Genomic DNA, 15,674 nt, shown 5'->3' with positions numbered 1-15,674 from the left:
TACACACTACTTCTTTCTCTTGTAAATAACCCACATATACTTCTCAAAGACAGGCTAGGAGAAAGTGGGGTTTCCAAGTGGATAAAGTGTATAGGGTTTCAAGTATAAGGTTTCACTACTAGAAAGCTACAAAGAAGAAAGGACAGTGTAACAACCCATAGCCCCAGCTCAGTGCCCTTGTCTCTTCATGGTACTGGAGGTATACCAGGTGATCTGAGAGTGCTTGAGCCTCAAGATAGGGGGAGGTAAGAGAGAGGTAAATGTAAAAAGTGAAGACAAGAACAATTTGGTAGAGGAACATCTAAGGCTGTATCTTCAATGAACTAGCTCTCTCACTTCCTGGATCCCAGATAATGACAAATATAGCCCTTGAGTTTGATCTTTTGATTTCCTTAACTTCTGCTTACAGAGAGAATATCTGGCAATTTTGGAACTATTTTTAAGGACACAAAAAATCTACAGAGTAGGAGAATCAAAATAAATTTTAGCTCAATTTATCAAAGCTTACATACTTACATAAGTGCCTGCATTACAAAGAGAAGGTATACACTTGGCATAAAAATATAATGTTATTTACCAAATATGAAAATATTCTTTTATACCAAAAGGTTAACTGTATATAAATAGTTATTTGGTATCAGATTTACTGACTTGTGTTAGGCTGTCCTCTAGGTTCTTAAGATTCTTAACACATACACTAATTAATTATAATACTTAAGGCTATTGTAAATCAACCACAACTTTATAAACTAAAAAACCATTCCCCATCTTTGGAAACTACAGACCTATTCAGGTAGTCCTTTGCAAGGATACAGGGAAATTCTATAGGAATGGAGATATATGAGAAGATCTAGTTTAGTTTATTTTGCCAGTGATTGACATCATTCCTGTTCCTTCACATTCCTGTTCCACACATCATTACTTTAAAGATGTGGAAGTAAATTAAATAATTTCTATTGATTTATCTTTAAGTTCACTGACTTCTAATGCCATTTGCTGTTAAGCCTACCCAATTGATATTTCATTTCAGCTAGTGTACTTTCAGTTCCATAATTTTCATTTTGTTCTTTCTTCCTAGTTTTAATGTCTCTATTCATAGTCCTATCTGTTCCATAATTATGCATTTATTTTCCCTTAGGTGCATGGATATTTATAACAGCTGCTTTAAAGTCCTTTTCTGTGGTCATGGGTCATCTCAGGGTGTTTCTATGGATTGTTTTATTTTTTCATTGGCTTAGTGTCACATTTTCTGTTAATTCACATATCTAGTTATATTAAAAAAAAAAAGAGAGATAATAGACATTCCAAATGATATATTAGAGAGACTATGAATTCCGTTGTGTTCTTGTGAAGATTCATTGTGGCTGGGAATTAACTTGGCTAAATTCAGTTTTAAAATAAATCCTCCTTATGATGGACAACAGCTGAAAACTGCTCAGTTCTTTAAGTTTTGGGCTGCTGCTTCCCCCTCCCTGTGACTGCAGAGATGGAGTAGCAAGCTGTCTCTCCCGATATGGGAACCTATTCATGTAACTGTGGGCATGAATAAGGGGATAAAACTGGCTGCAGAGACTTGAGAATTTGTTGTGTTCTGGAATATGGAAAAATTATACAGAAAAGCTCTTCATTTATGTTACTTAAAAATTACCTTTTTCACAGTTTTATCTGGTTCAAGTGCAATATCTGGAATGTTTGCATCAACCATCAAGGAAAACAAGTTCAAAATCAGATTAGAATACCTAAAGAAGAGCAGAAAAGGAAAAAAAAATAGCAACAATTAAGAATTCTGCATTTCTTTCTCATATTAAAAAATTTCTAGAAGTAGTGGCACTTGGATTTTTACAGTGATTACTAGTATTCTAGCAGGAAATTCATCAGTTGGTATCAATGAAATACAAGCCTTGACAAATATTTTATTTTGGGGTCTTCATATAACACCATTTCTAAATCCTATACCATGTGGCAGACCTTTGGAGTAATCATCCAATAATGACATTCTTTTCATTTTTTAGTAAGTATATATATTTTAGAAGGGATCTGAGGAAGATCTACTTTATGTCTAATTCGCATTTTGTAACAATTAAGAGCTATCTGCTTTTGCTAAATGAAGGTAACAATCTGCTACTTTAAGATGACCTCAGTGTGTCATGGCTAAATGAATGAAAGGGAAATAATATCATCCCATGAATCACTTGTATCTTCCAGATACACCAATCATCATTTCAGGAACTACAGTGACTGACCTGGATAAAAATAATTCTAGAAGAAAAAATTGCTAGTACTCTGCTGCATTCAAAATGGGCAAGATATCTAAATAAATGATATCATCAGAGCATGCTGGCCTCCAACAGCAACTAACAGTTTCTCTTCACCAATCCTCAAACTCTTCCTCTTCCTCCAAAGGGAACAATGTTACTATTCTGAATGGTCATTTCCAGAGGCGGGGCCTTGTGGGGGAAGGTTAAATAAATCTCTACTGAGACTCCGTCTCAAAATAAATAAATAATAAATAAATAAATAAATAAATAAATAAATAAATAAATAAATAAATAAATAAAATCTCCACTGAGACTGCTCCACTTTGGCTCTTGGTGGCCCCTCCTTAGCACTGATTTTTTAAAAAGAGATTCAGGTTTGATCTTCAGGATGGATGTAAGGAAAGCATTGGTTTTCAGCAATGAAGGTTTTTAGCTGTTTCAGTAAAAACATTAACTAAGTGCCTTGCATTCTCTTCTCTAGGGGATGGGGGCAGAATTTGGATGATGCAAGATCTTTATCCCAGCTAAGTACCTATCTATAATGATAATAGTAATAATAAAATACAAACTGTTAAAAACTGTTTAATACTTATACTGTAATGATAATGGAATGAAAAACTTCTGCCTTGATGTAGTCTAATCAAATCAGGCCCTAACCCACTTAAACTCTTAGGAAAAAAAAGTTATGATAATAGCTAAACAGCGTTAACCTAGCTTTAAGTTACTAATTTATTTGTGGGACTTGATAAATGCATACCACAGATGTTATTCCATTCCTACTCATATAATCATTTTATTCATTCAACCAACAAATATTTACTTAGTACTCACTGTATCTACCGTTGGGGGCACTAGGGATACAGACAGTGGTGAACTGAACAAACAAGGTCCCCACACTCATGAAGTTTACATTCTGGAGGAGGGTGGAAACTAATATAATAAACTGATAAACATGATAATGTTATGTCTGCTTGATTAAAAGATTTAAAAGAGAAAAAACAACAACAGGAAAATGGGTCAGAGAGAAAGAGGCATCTTAGGGCGGTATGGTTTTATTTGAAATGCACTGAGAAGCAACTGACTTTAAGGAGTGGAGTGACACATGTTGATACGCATTTTTAACAGTTCACACTGGCCATCTTGAAGGGAATAATAATCGAAGTAGAGAAACTATATCACAGACTTCCAGGCGGACAAGAACCTACATGGGGGCTATCAGGCTATATTCTGGAGATGAAATAGATGATCCTTGCTGATGGTTTCAATGGAGGTCAGGGTGAGAGGATAGAGAAACTGAAAGACACAAAGGGTTTAGCCTAATGGGACACTAGTGTTATTCACCAAGACAGGAAAGGCTACATGGAAGAGGAACAGGATTTTAGATAGGGACTCAAGAATTTCATTTTACACATGTAGAGTTCGAAGTGCCTACTAGATTTTTAGTAGAGATGTCAGATGTATCTCAGAGGAGATATGAAGGCTAGTAATATGAAAGTCATCAGTAATGGGATCATACGGAAAGTCACAGGATTGGATGAAAATGGTAAGGGGGGGCCAAAAATAAAGGTCCAGAATGAAACCCTTCATAATGATAATGAAGCTTCTACATAAGAGGTGTCCCATCTTTTGGTTTCCCTGGGCCACAATGGGAGAAGAATTGTCTTGGGCTATAGATGAAATACACTAACACTAACAATAGCTGATGAGCTTAAAAAAAAATCTCATAATGTTTTAAGAAAGCTTATGAATTTGTGTTGGGCTGTATTCGAAGCTTTCCTGGGCCGCATGTGGCCTGGGGGCCACGGGTTAGATAAGCCCTTCTCTATGGAAATACAGACGATCCACTTGAGAGGGCTGCAAGGAATGCGATGCCAGCAGCATGCAAATCAGCTGTTACATATTATTAAAAAAAAAAAAAAAGATGCTCTTTCAACTAACTCTCCATCATTCGTACTCCGCTTTGTTGATTATATAGGTACATAATTTTTTCCCATCTTGGCATGGGGAAATCTACCAGAAGGTAACATAAGGAGAAGAATACAAAGTCAATTTTGAAAGAGATATAACTTGGCTGCCCATTGGATTCAGTTGGGTAGCTTTTCAAATGTATCAATGCCTGAGCCCAATCTCAGACCAGTTAAATATGAGGGAGCCCAGACCTGTCCCCTTGCCACCTCATCTACAAGCTCCCCAGGTGATTCTCATGGGCAGCCAGGATCAATGTTAAAAATCTGCCTTTATGGATGTCGAATGTGATGTTCCTTTTAAAAAAGGTAAATACTAATGCTTTCTGGATTATCTCTTGATTTAAATTTAACCATCCATGCTTCTATTGTTATAGCAAAGGGAAACAGAAATAAACATAAACGTTAGACATCCACATACTTCGTGAATAATTTGTCACTACCTTTGATAGTAATCTTTTACATTTGTTGTCATTAACCTGAATTTCCCATTAAGACACAAGTGAACCAAAATAGCAAGTGTTTACTTAACAGAGCAGTCATTTAATGTCCTATCCAGAAACACAAATTTAAAGGCCACTTGACTTTTTATTTTTGAGATGGAGTCTTGTTCTGTCACCCAGACTAGAGTACGGTGGCACGATCTCGGGTCACTGCAACCTCCGCCTCCCAGGTTCAAGCGAGTCTCTTGCCTCAGCCTCCCAAGTAACTGGGACTACAGGCACATTCCACTATGCCAGGCTAAGTTTTGTATTTTTAGTAGAGACAGGGTTTCACCATGTTGGCCAGGCTGGTCTCGAACTCCTGACCTCAAGTGATCTGCTTGCCTCGGCCTCACAAAGTGCTGGGATTACAGGCATGAGCCACCCCGCCTGGCCAACAAACCAGTATTAGACAACCTAAGATTAAAAAATAATAATAGGCCGGGCGTGGTGGCTCAAGCCTGTAATCCCAGCACTTTGGGAGGCCAAGACGGGTGGATCATGAGGTCAGGAGATCGAGACCATCCTGGCTAACACAGTGAAACCCCGTCTCTACTAAAAATACAAAAACTAGCCGGGCGAGGTGGCGGGCGCCTGTAGTCCCAGCTACTCGGGAGGCTGAGGCAGGAGAATGGCGTAAACCCGGGAGGCGGAGCTTGCAGTGAGCTGAGATCTGGCCACTGCACTCCAGTCCGGGCGACAGAGCGAGACTCTGCCTCAAAAAAAAAAAATAATAATAATAATCATAATAATAATAATAGGGAGGGAAAGTGTGCAAAATCTATTCTAGCAAAGATTGCAAGATGGAATGTGATATAATTAGGGTTTTTAGAAAGAAGCAAGTTGCATGTAACGTTCAAGGAAATTGAACTCTTTCTCTTACCCACGTTCATGTCAACTATCATGCTACACTCTAGTCATACAAATTTAAATTTTTCAGGAAAAACCTTCATTACTGAAAACAGAAATCCATTAACTACACTGAGGTTCTTATAGTATTTCAAAGGTCAATTTCCTCTACATTCTATTTTCCATGACACAAAATCAGAGTTCCTGTGAAAATGTTATTTAATAAGTGTACTACTTCAAAGAGGGGAAGCAATGTCGTTAATGATGTACGTGACCAATAAAGTCACTGGTATTTCGTGACTAGGCAAACATCTCTGAGACAATATGAGAACCTTACTTGATACAGTTAAATACACTTCTTTTTTTTTTTTTCCCCCAAGACAGTCTTGTTCTATCGTCCAGGCTGGAGTTCAGTGGTGTGATTTTGGCTCACTGCAACCTCTGTCTCTCGGGTTTAAGCGACTCTCATACCTCAGCCTCCCTACTAGCTGGGATTACAAGCGTGCACCACTACACCTGATGGATTTCTGTATTTTCTTTTTTAGTAGAGACACGGTTTCACCATGTTGGCCAGACTGGTCTCGAACTCCTGGCCTCAAGTGATCCACCTACCTCAGCCTCCCTAAGTGCTTGGATTACAGGAGTGAGTCACCATGCCCAGTGGGTTAAATGCATTCCTTATTTCACTATTGAAAATCTTTACCAAGAAATGTAGAAAGAACATCCTTGTAACATCAGTGTCTAAAAATGGTGTTTGGCATAAGTGTGGGTTGGAAGAAAGACAATATGTACTGATTAATAAGAGATGATAATGTATTTTGTAATCATTTATAACTAAGTTCTAAATGGCCTACTCTGCTTATGTGGTACGATGTTATTCAGTGGTTTCTTTGTGAAGAAACTGATCCATTATCAAGAAAAACTATAAACTAACAGGGCTGGTCATACCTATAAAGCCTAATAAAAGTACTGATAACCTTAGCTCCAAACAACTATCAGGTTAATTCTTACATCCTTGAAGGCATTTTTTAAAACCAACTAAAACATACTCTAAAATACAGTATTAAAAAATAAATGTTGGCCAGGTGCGGTGGGTTTATTCCTATAATCCCAGCACTTTGAGAGGCCAAGTTGGGCAGATAGCTTGAATCCAGGAGTTCAAGACCAGCCTGGGCAACATAGCAAGACCCCACCCTGTCTACAAAAAAACACAAAAAATTAGCTGGGCATAGTGGCATACACCTGTAGTTCCAGCTACCTGCAAGGCTGAGGTGGAAGGATCTTCTGAGCCCAGGAAGTCAAGATTGCAGTGAACCATGGTCATGCCACTGCACTCCAACCTGGGTGAGAGACTGACAACCTTTCTCAAAACAACAAACAAAAAAAAAGTTGATCAAACAATTTGGGTCCAGATAATATAAAGTGAAGTACAGGGAAATTTTTAAAAGTTAAACAGTTTTCATTAAAACTTTGCATAAAATTATTTAATCTCTCTGTGGCTTTTCTTTGTAGCGAGGAAGTCAACCTTGGCTCTCCATTAATAACCTGCCTGTATTCTCATTCTATTGAATTGCTACTAATCCTCTACCAGTGACAGTTTATAAAGCACATTGTTTTCCGTCTGCTTTCAATAAGATAGAGCACCTTTAACATTTCTCTAGTTATCATTCCTTACCATCTTGTCTGCCACCTCCCTGAGATATCCATGGTTCGACTTAAGTTTTCTACGGGCTTTGACTATTTTAAATTAAAAATCCCAGATATTAAATGGCACTCTCATCTCTCTGAAAGTGCTTCTGCATCACCAAACAAATCTAAAGAGCACTGATTTTCTCATTATTCTTTTAGCATTTCTGGAGGGTAAAACGGAGCCATTCTGCCACCCAAAGGATAAATAACATGGCCATTTGTAAAACGCCTGTTACAGGGTTTGTGATACGTGGAAAAGACTGAGTTTACAACGAAGACCCAGTCACTGCATAAATGAAACCCGATTACTATGAGAAAACCAGTCTTTTAGGACCAGCACATCAACATCAACCGGGAACATGGCCTCACACGAGATCAGAAGCAGGAATTCTGAGGGTTCTCACACAAATACGAAGAGTTCTCAATGAATAAACATACAACGAGTGCCTACGTACTAAACACTGTATGAGTAATCGAGGTTACAAAGGTTATGAAGACAAAGGAGACAGAACCCACATGCACTGGCAACTTGCTATCTATTGGTTATATTTTCACCTGGAAGAGCATATATATATATGTTTCCTGGACTGGGATTTTCTGCTGGACTAAAAAAAGTCATTTTGTATAGTTGGGCTGAAAACAACATTAGAGTCAAATGATCCTGTCATTTTTGACTAATAATCATCAGAGCCATATCCTGAATTTATCAAACATGACTTTTATTTTCCTCCCTGATGACATATGATAGTCAGTCCTAAGTAAATTAGGAAGAATGAAGCACAGATTTAGTGGCGTTGATGAAAAAAGGATGGAGAAAAAACATTTTTTTTGTAGCAGAATGACTGATGATGTGTTAAAGAGATAAAAATCATATTTAACATTTACTTCAATCATTGAGCAAACTTTTCAATATTCCTGAAAAGTATCCAAAACTAAGGTTGCTAAAGAATAAAAATGATTGAACTGATATCACTCTAAAGAAGTTATATCCTACATTCTTTCATAAAGAAATAGGAAGTCAGCTAGGGAGAAGAAAGAGAACTCAGCAGGTGACTGTAATACCGCAGGACTGTCTTCAGGCAGATCTGAATGGAATGAAGTTTCTTAACCTTTTCTCTATCTCAGTACTGCCAAAGTACACTTTATTAAAGTGACATCAGCCACTGAGTTGGAAGTCTCCATGTTTGCTCCATCTTATGTGATGCCAGCTTCCTGCCTGGTGGGATACAGTAATGAGATAGTGGGAAAGCGAGAAAGTTTATGTCTTTTTCCTTTGATATTTGACAGTCTGTCAAAATTGGTATTAAATATAAGACAGGAAATGCTGTTGCCTTTGTCATTTTGATAAAGTGATCAATGCTAAAGAATGCATACATTTAAACAACTCCTTCTCTTGTTCTATAAAATAAAATAAATGTACCCAAATTCTCTGTGCCAAGCAAATCAACTTACCTTCGCAGGTGGAGGAAAGCCGTGTAACACTGTTTACGGAACTCTTGGTACTGCTCACTCTGTGTGCCTCCCATTCCTTCTACCATTTCTTTATTCAGCTTCATTGGTGGAGGAAGAGGCTTCGGATCCCGACCCAAAATATATCCAAAGTCTATGTGGAAGAGTTTGCCTGGATGTTGACAAGAAATTCATCTGTTACCAGAATTATCTTAAAGAAATTGGTAGGGGATATGTCACACAACTGTCTCTTCATAAAGAATATTAGTTCAAGATGTCTCTTCATAAAGAATATTAGTTCAAGATGAAGCCTATTAAATTCTTCGATATTTCTAACTGCAGGTTTGAGAGTGGCCTTCGAAACATAATTAACTCATTTTAACTCATTCATTCAGACAAAATTATGCCTAAAATCGTGTCAAAGTAATGGTAACCTATGTTAAATCCTATTTATAAGTCTTCAGAATCAAAGACGATTAGAGCCTGGATAACATTTTAAGGTATCAGCAGAAACTGGAATCTTGTAGCAAATTTTGTGTGCTACAGTTTAAGCACAGTGCCCTTCATATAATGGAAAATCATTTCTTTATTCCTGAGATGAATCCTTCTGCTAATTTATCATTACTCAAAAAAAAAAATTTTAGAAAGGAAAAATTTAAAAAACCATATTCTTAGCATAAATAGCAATTCAGCTGTAATAATATATCACCCATCATTTTAATGTTGTTAAATTGTATTAATCTGTAACATAGATAGATTTATAAATCTGTTTTCATTGTACAGTATGTAAGAGTAAGCACAATTATGAGGTTTCATGTTGTACATATTTAAGATCATAAAATGTCAACACGGGGGGGTTTCATTTCCATTAAAAGAAATCACTGAATGATTTATGATGGAAAAACTACTCTTTCGGAATCCCAAAATGGGCTTTGATGGTCTCTAAGTACAAGGAAACTGATTTTGCGGGGAGATCAATACACTTCACCAGATTCCCAAGTAAAGTCCATAATTCAACAAATATGAGGAACCAGTTTTACAAAAGTGAATTTGATAACTTCAGTACCCACTGGAAAAGCAACATCCCTATAGTCTCTTAAGGTCCAAGGGGAGTGTCTTATGATTTCAGTTTTCCATAGCTGACGAAAAGTTCAGGATCAATTTCTGTTAACCATTTTACCACCTTCAACTAAGTATGTGTCCTCTGCTCAACTAAGCTAAGCAATTCTTTTGGTACTTTATTCTCATTTTGAAGTTTTCATTTATCTTTTACCTTGTTGGATACACACTATTCTGCCCCATAAGAGGTAAAGAAATAAGAAGTTCACATTACAGATGTAGATAATTTTTCCTTAGTTTTAATTATTTAAATAATACTTTGTTACCAATACACTTGAACAGATGACCAAGTTTGTATCAATGTTTGATACAAAACTGCCACCACACATGGTTTATTTAAATGGCTCCATGCTTTTAATAGGAAACCTATCCCAGTTTTCTTCATTTCATTACAGGAAGTACTGGAATTCCAATATTGGCTACGTATCACTGTTTACAAATGAAGAGTGTATTTCTATCCTTCTTGTCAGAACACTCTCAAAGAACAGGATTACTACTTAATTAAAAGGCGTAGAAAATTCAGTATCTAACAATGAAACCATTATTATGCTTTGCAAGTTAAATAGCCATGTATTTTCATAAAAAGCCTATTAATGCAATGTTTTAAGAAAACTCATCTTCATAAATACTGAAGGGAATGGTTTTTTTTTTAAAGTTAATATCTGAAAATGAAATTTGTAAAGGTTCAAAAAACACACATAATGAAATTTAAAAAAATGTTTAAGAAGTTCAGAGAGTATGATCTTATTCAAATCTACCACCTTAAACAGTCAAGAAATAAAGCATACATAAAACAAACTGGTTGTTAACCTCCTTTTGTCTCCAACTTGCAAAACACAGGGAGTAAGAGGTGCTAATTAAGTTTTCCTGTTATTTGCATAAATAACATGAACTTATTTCTAAAATCGAAGTTCAAGGCATTTGTAATTCTTGGATTAAAGAGAATATAAACTATTCTCTTTGACAGTATTTAATGGTAAAGTTTATTTTAAATTTCTATTTTGTTTAATAATTAAACGTGTCCAATGTCAAAACTGTATTCATTCTGTTTTTCATACCTCTTCTTACTCTTCCCCCTTATACTTGACTCCCTTCTGCTGTTCCTTATAATCCAAACTCTATTTTTTAAAGATTCCACATAATTCCCAACTTCAAAATATCTTCCCTGACACCCTACTCCAGTGAGTTTCCCACTCTTCAATTTTTTATATATAACCTGACATTTATTTACCATTTTTTTCCATAAAATGCCTTTTGTCTTATGTGAATGTTGTATCTTTCCTACTGCCCTACTGCTACACCTAGAAATAAAGAAGGTAACAAACAGCAATTTATTCTTATAGCAAAACCTGTATTTTCAGAATTAAAAAGGTTTCCGATATCTATACTCCCACTCACTGTTCCCAATACTTACTACTTAAACCCTTACAATATACTAGGTTAGCAGTTTTCACTCAGTTAAAAGCACAATGATGCAATATTTTTCAATAATAGTTTTCAGTATCAAAGATCAATAATCTATAAAGGCAAAGAGGAGCTGGCATGTGCTGAGATCACATAGTAGCATGAGAGGGGAGGTGCCAAGCTCTTTTTTAACAACCAGCTCTCAACGGAACTAACAGAAGAGCTCACTCATTACCTCCAGCACAGTACCAGGCCATTCATGAAGAATCCACCGCCATGACCCAAACACTTCCCATTTGATCCCATCTCCAACTCTGGGGATGAAGTTTGAACATGAGATTTGGAGGAGTCAAATACTCAAATTATAGAAAGTGAGAAAAAGAAATTTTTGAAATATATTAACTATTTTCTTCTAATAGCATGAGTCCAAATAACAACTACATAAGTTAAAAAAAAAAAAGGCATTATTCATCTCACGGTGGTAAAAGAAACAACCAAACAAAACCTAATAGCCCTTAAGGAATGTGTACTATGTGCTCAATACCAAGCAAAAGTCTACTTATCTCATTCGAACCTCACAGCACCACTAGCAGAGCAGTTCTGTTATTATTTACAGATTCAGAAGAAGAGACTGAGTTACTGGTATATTATGTAACTTACCCAAAGTCACCCAATGTGTGAGGGGCAAAATAAATGCAAAATTTGTCTTCAGAGCCGAACAAATTACCCACTATGAAACACTGTTTCTTGGTCTAAAAAATAATCAATTTCACATAAAATTAAAGAATAATACAGAAAATCAGGATAGAAGCTGTGATGTTAATACTGACTGTCAACTTGACTGGATTGAAGGATACGAAGTATTGATCCTGGGTGTGTCTGTGAGGGTATTGCCAAAGGAGATTAACATTTGAGTCAGTGGGCTGGGGAAGGCAGACCTTTACTCTAGATGGGCACAAACTAATCAGCTGCTAGCACAGCTAGGATATAAGCAGACAGAAAAATGTGAAAAGAGAGACCGGCCTAGCCTCCCAGCCTACATCTTTCTCTCACGCTGTATGCTTCCTGCCCTCGAACACCAGGCTCCAAGTTCTTCAGTTTTGGGACTCAGACTGGCTCTCCTTGCTCCTCAGCCTGCAGATGGCCTATAGTGGGACCTTGTGAATGTGTGAGTTAATACTTAATAAATTCCTCTGTGTGTATACACACACACACATACACACATATTCCGTTAGTTCTGTCCCCCTAGAGAATGCTGTACTACAGGAGCTATACTGAAAGAAAATGTCCAATTAAGATAACAATAAGAATAACTATTTTTCTTTACTTTGAACTTTCTGACAAAAAGTTCAAAGCGTATTACTTTAAAGTGGCAAGGCAGACAAAAAAGCTACTACCTCTCTCACAAATGGCAACTCAAGGTCAGGAGAGCCATCCTTAGGACTCACAATGATCTTTCCATTTAGTACAGATAGCAGTTCCCTGTTTACATTTGTGAAGGTTTTTCAGTCATTTACAAATGAATTTCAAATACTGATTGTATTAAAAAGTATACCATAAGCAATGAATATATTTTTCAGTTGTACTGCCTCTCCCTCTTTCCTCAAACTCTCAAAAACAAAAACTAAACAATCAACCTTTCTCCAAAGAGCTGGGATAAACTCAAACTACGTTTCATTTGAATCCTGCCACAACTGATTGCCCTAAGTAAGGTTTTTAAAGCTTCTCCTAAGGACAATAACTCGGTGGGGGGAAGAAATCTATTATTTTTCAACCCCGTATCACAGTCTAGCTTCGTAATTTCTTGTCCAAAGAATTCTATAGTAATAAGAATTCGATAGTAATGCACTAATAAAATATCATTCACCCCATATTTGTTTCAAGAAAACAGCGTTATTATTAATCACATGACAATACACTGACTGTAAACTTTTACATTTATGGTGGACCCACAGCGCCCTCTGCTGCACAAGCTGAGTAAACATCAACCAAGTTCAAAGTACTCAAAAACAAAGCATGCACCAAAAAAAAAGTCTGGGAAATCCATAATTGCAATGAATATTTTGCATTTCAGAACATTACTCTTGTATAGATTTTGACATTCTCTATATGCAGTGAATCATTTTCTTTCACACGCCCAGAGTTCTTAGCTGGATCATTTTCTATTTAATCTATATTTACAGGGTGGAATTGTTTGTCTGGGGTAAGTCCCCCAAAAATATCAGTGAAATGAAATCTGCATGTCTCCTTCTTCTGCTCCATCCCCCATATCAAAAAACTAGACACAGATGATACAGTGGAAGTCTGATTACAATTCAAAACCACTTTAATCTAAAGCTGAACCTTAGACTCTAAACCTGCTTGTGCTAGCAAATGAGAACAGAAAACAAAGGTATTATGTTTTGCAGAAAGAGAAATGTCACTTGATTATCAAAAAATGCTCCATCAGCCATTGAAAGATTGGACAGTTACATAAGAGAACCCAAAGTTTTCAATTTGAAGGCATAATAAACTCAAAATATATAATGGACAAATCTTCATGACAGTTGAGGCATTTTTAAACTAACAACATTGGAATATATTTCCTGCAATGAGACACATTCAAAATTAACTTTGAACTATACAAAGTCTATTTATAACATATATGAAATGTAACTTAAAACCGCTTTGAAATACAGACTCTCAGTAAAAATGACTAGAGACACAAAATTTTTTAAAAATATTTTAAATTGTTAGAAGTTGAGGAATGCATTATACTTCTATTTGTCTTGACATACTCAGTCTCTCCTTATAGAATCTAATTTCATCCAAACCAAAACTAAAAATTTGAAAACATGTATCCTAGTAAGAAAGATTTAAAATGCTAACTGCATAACGTAACTGGAGGAAAGAATTACAGAGCAGTTAAGAAAAAATGAACTGCTGTTTTAACAGGAAAAAAAAGGTGCATCTTATTTATGCACATTTTAGGCTAAAGTTTTGGCTTCTAAAAAGCAAATTTGGAGCACCCTCTAGTGGAAAACTGTTAACAAAAGCTTAAAGCTTCTGTTTCTAAGATTTAATTCAATTTCCATTAAACAAGTAACTGAGACCTGGGCCAAAAAAGTATATTACGTAGACTCTTCCTTCTGGTTTTACTTTTAAATACCCCCATTAAAACACGCACACGCACACACACAAATACACATACACGAGGGCACTTTTCAAAGTCCAACAGAAAAAGTTTTACACTGTTTATCAATTTCCAAAAAAAAAATCAAGTAGAATTTTTGAATATAATATTACAGATGTTAATACTACTTTTTATATTAAAGAATTCCATTGTAGTTGTAAATGATTACAATCTAGAAACAAATGGAATCATTTTTGTTGCTTAATTCTTGTGGTTAAAAGATTCCACTAATAAAAAGAGCTAGTGAAAATAACACATGAAACTTTCAAATTACAGCTCTCTCCAAACACACCATAATGTTTTTTAATAAATACCCTCTGCTAAATTAGCAAATCAGCCAAGAATCTCCATGAAAATCGGATTATATTCTTTTGGTCTTGGTGATTAAGGAGATTGACTGGCTTTGACACAGACACAACATCACACATGCAAGTTCTATCAGATGATTTTCCATATGTAATAATTAAAAACTGAATATATGACATTCCAAATTACATAAATTAATAGGGTCATTACATTAATAATTAGACTATTCTTGATGTATTATGGTAAATTATTATCACAATTTGGAGAAATACAAACAAAACAGAAAATGTTTTGAGAGACCAATTTAAAGAGTAACGTAAACATCTGTTTTCTGCAGAAGGCTGAAGAAACTTGAATTATTTAGGCCAGAAAAGAAAAAGGATCATGGAAGAACCGAAGTATTTATTCATCATTAATTCAACACTGACTTATTGAACACCTTAGCTAGGTGTTGTTCAAGGTCTAGAGGCATGGGGCAACCCCAACGGACAAAGGTTCCTGCTCTCATGGAACTTGCATCCTGAATGGGAGAATACAATGATAAGAACTCAACAAGTTCTAGGAGAGCAAGGATTTCTGTCTGTTCTGTTAACTTTGGTATTCCCAGCATCTGCTAGGTGTTCAATAAATAGTTGTTGAATTAAACAAAAAAGGTAAGTTCAGCTAGTGATAAGTGCTATAAACAAAACAGTAATAAGTAGAGATCATTGGAGGAAGAGGCAGATATGTTATTACAGATCAAAGAGTTAGGGCTTCTCTAAAGTTATGCCATTAGAATTTCAACTTAAGTCAGCCCTGCAAAGATCTGAATAAAGAACTTTCCAGAAAGAGAAAATAACAAAGGCTCTTGTCTGAGGCAGGAGTGGTTTGACATTCAGACAAAAGGCCTGCCTGGACAAGCCACAAGGCCCCATTAAAGAGTTCAGATTTCATTCAAATTGTTTAGGCAGCATGTATTGGTTGCTTCAAGTGGGGTGAAAGT

At 36.0% G+C, this 15,674-nt stretch overlaps 1 protein-coding gene across 2 annotated transcripts in view; it reads right to left on the bottom strand.

Annotated features, from left to right (window-relative positions):
• PIK3C3 (phosphatidylinositol 3-kinase, catalytic subunit type 3) overlaps positions 1–15,674 on the bottom strand; it is a 125,840-nt gene that overhangs the window by 14,332 nt on the left and 95,834 nt on the right. For both annotated transcript variants that reach the window (XM_011952584.1, XM_011952585.1), the window contains 2 exons: positions 8,695–8,863; positions 1,649–1,739 (listed from right to left, as the gene is read on the bottom strand). In XM_011952584.1, coding sequence (XP_011807974.1) covers positions 1,649–1,739; positions 8,695–8,863 — 260 coding nt within the window. The remainder of the gene's footprint in view (positions 1–1,648; positions 1,740–8,694; positions 8,864–15,674) is intronic.

This window comes from Colobus angolensis, unplaced genomic scaffold (assembly GCF_000951035.1).
Source record: "Colobus angolensis palliatus isolate OR3802 unplaced genomic scaffold, Cang.pa_1.0 Scaffold342, whole genome shotgun sequence".
NCBI lineage: Eukaryota > Metazoa > Chordata > Mammalia > Primates > Cercopithecidae > Colobus > Colobus angolensis.
Note: the sequence above shows the minus strand (reverse complement) of the source record. Positions and strands in the feature narration are given on the sequence as shown.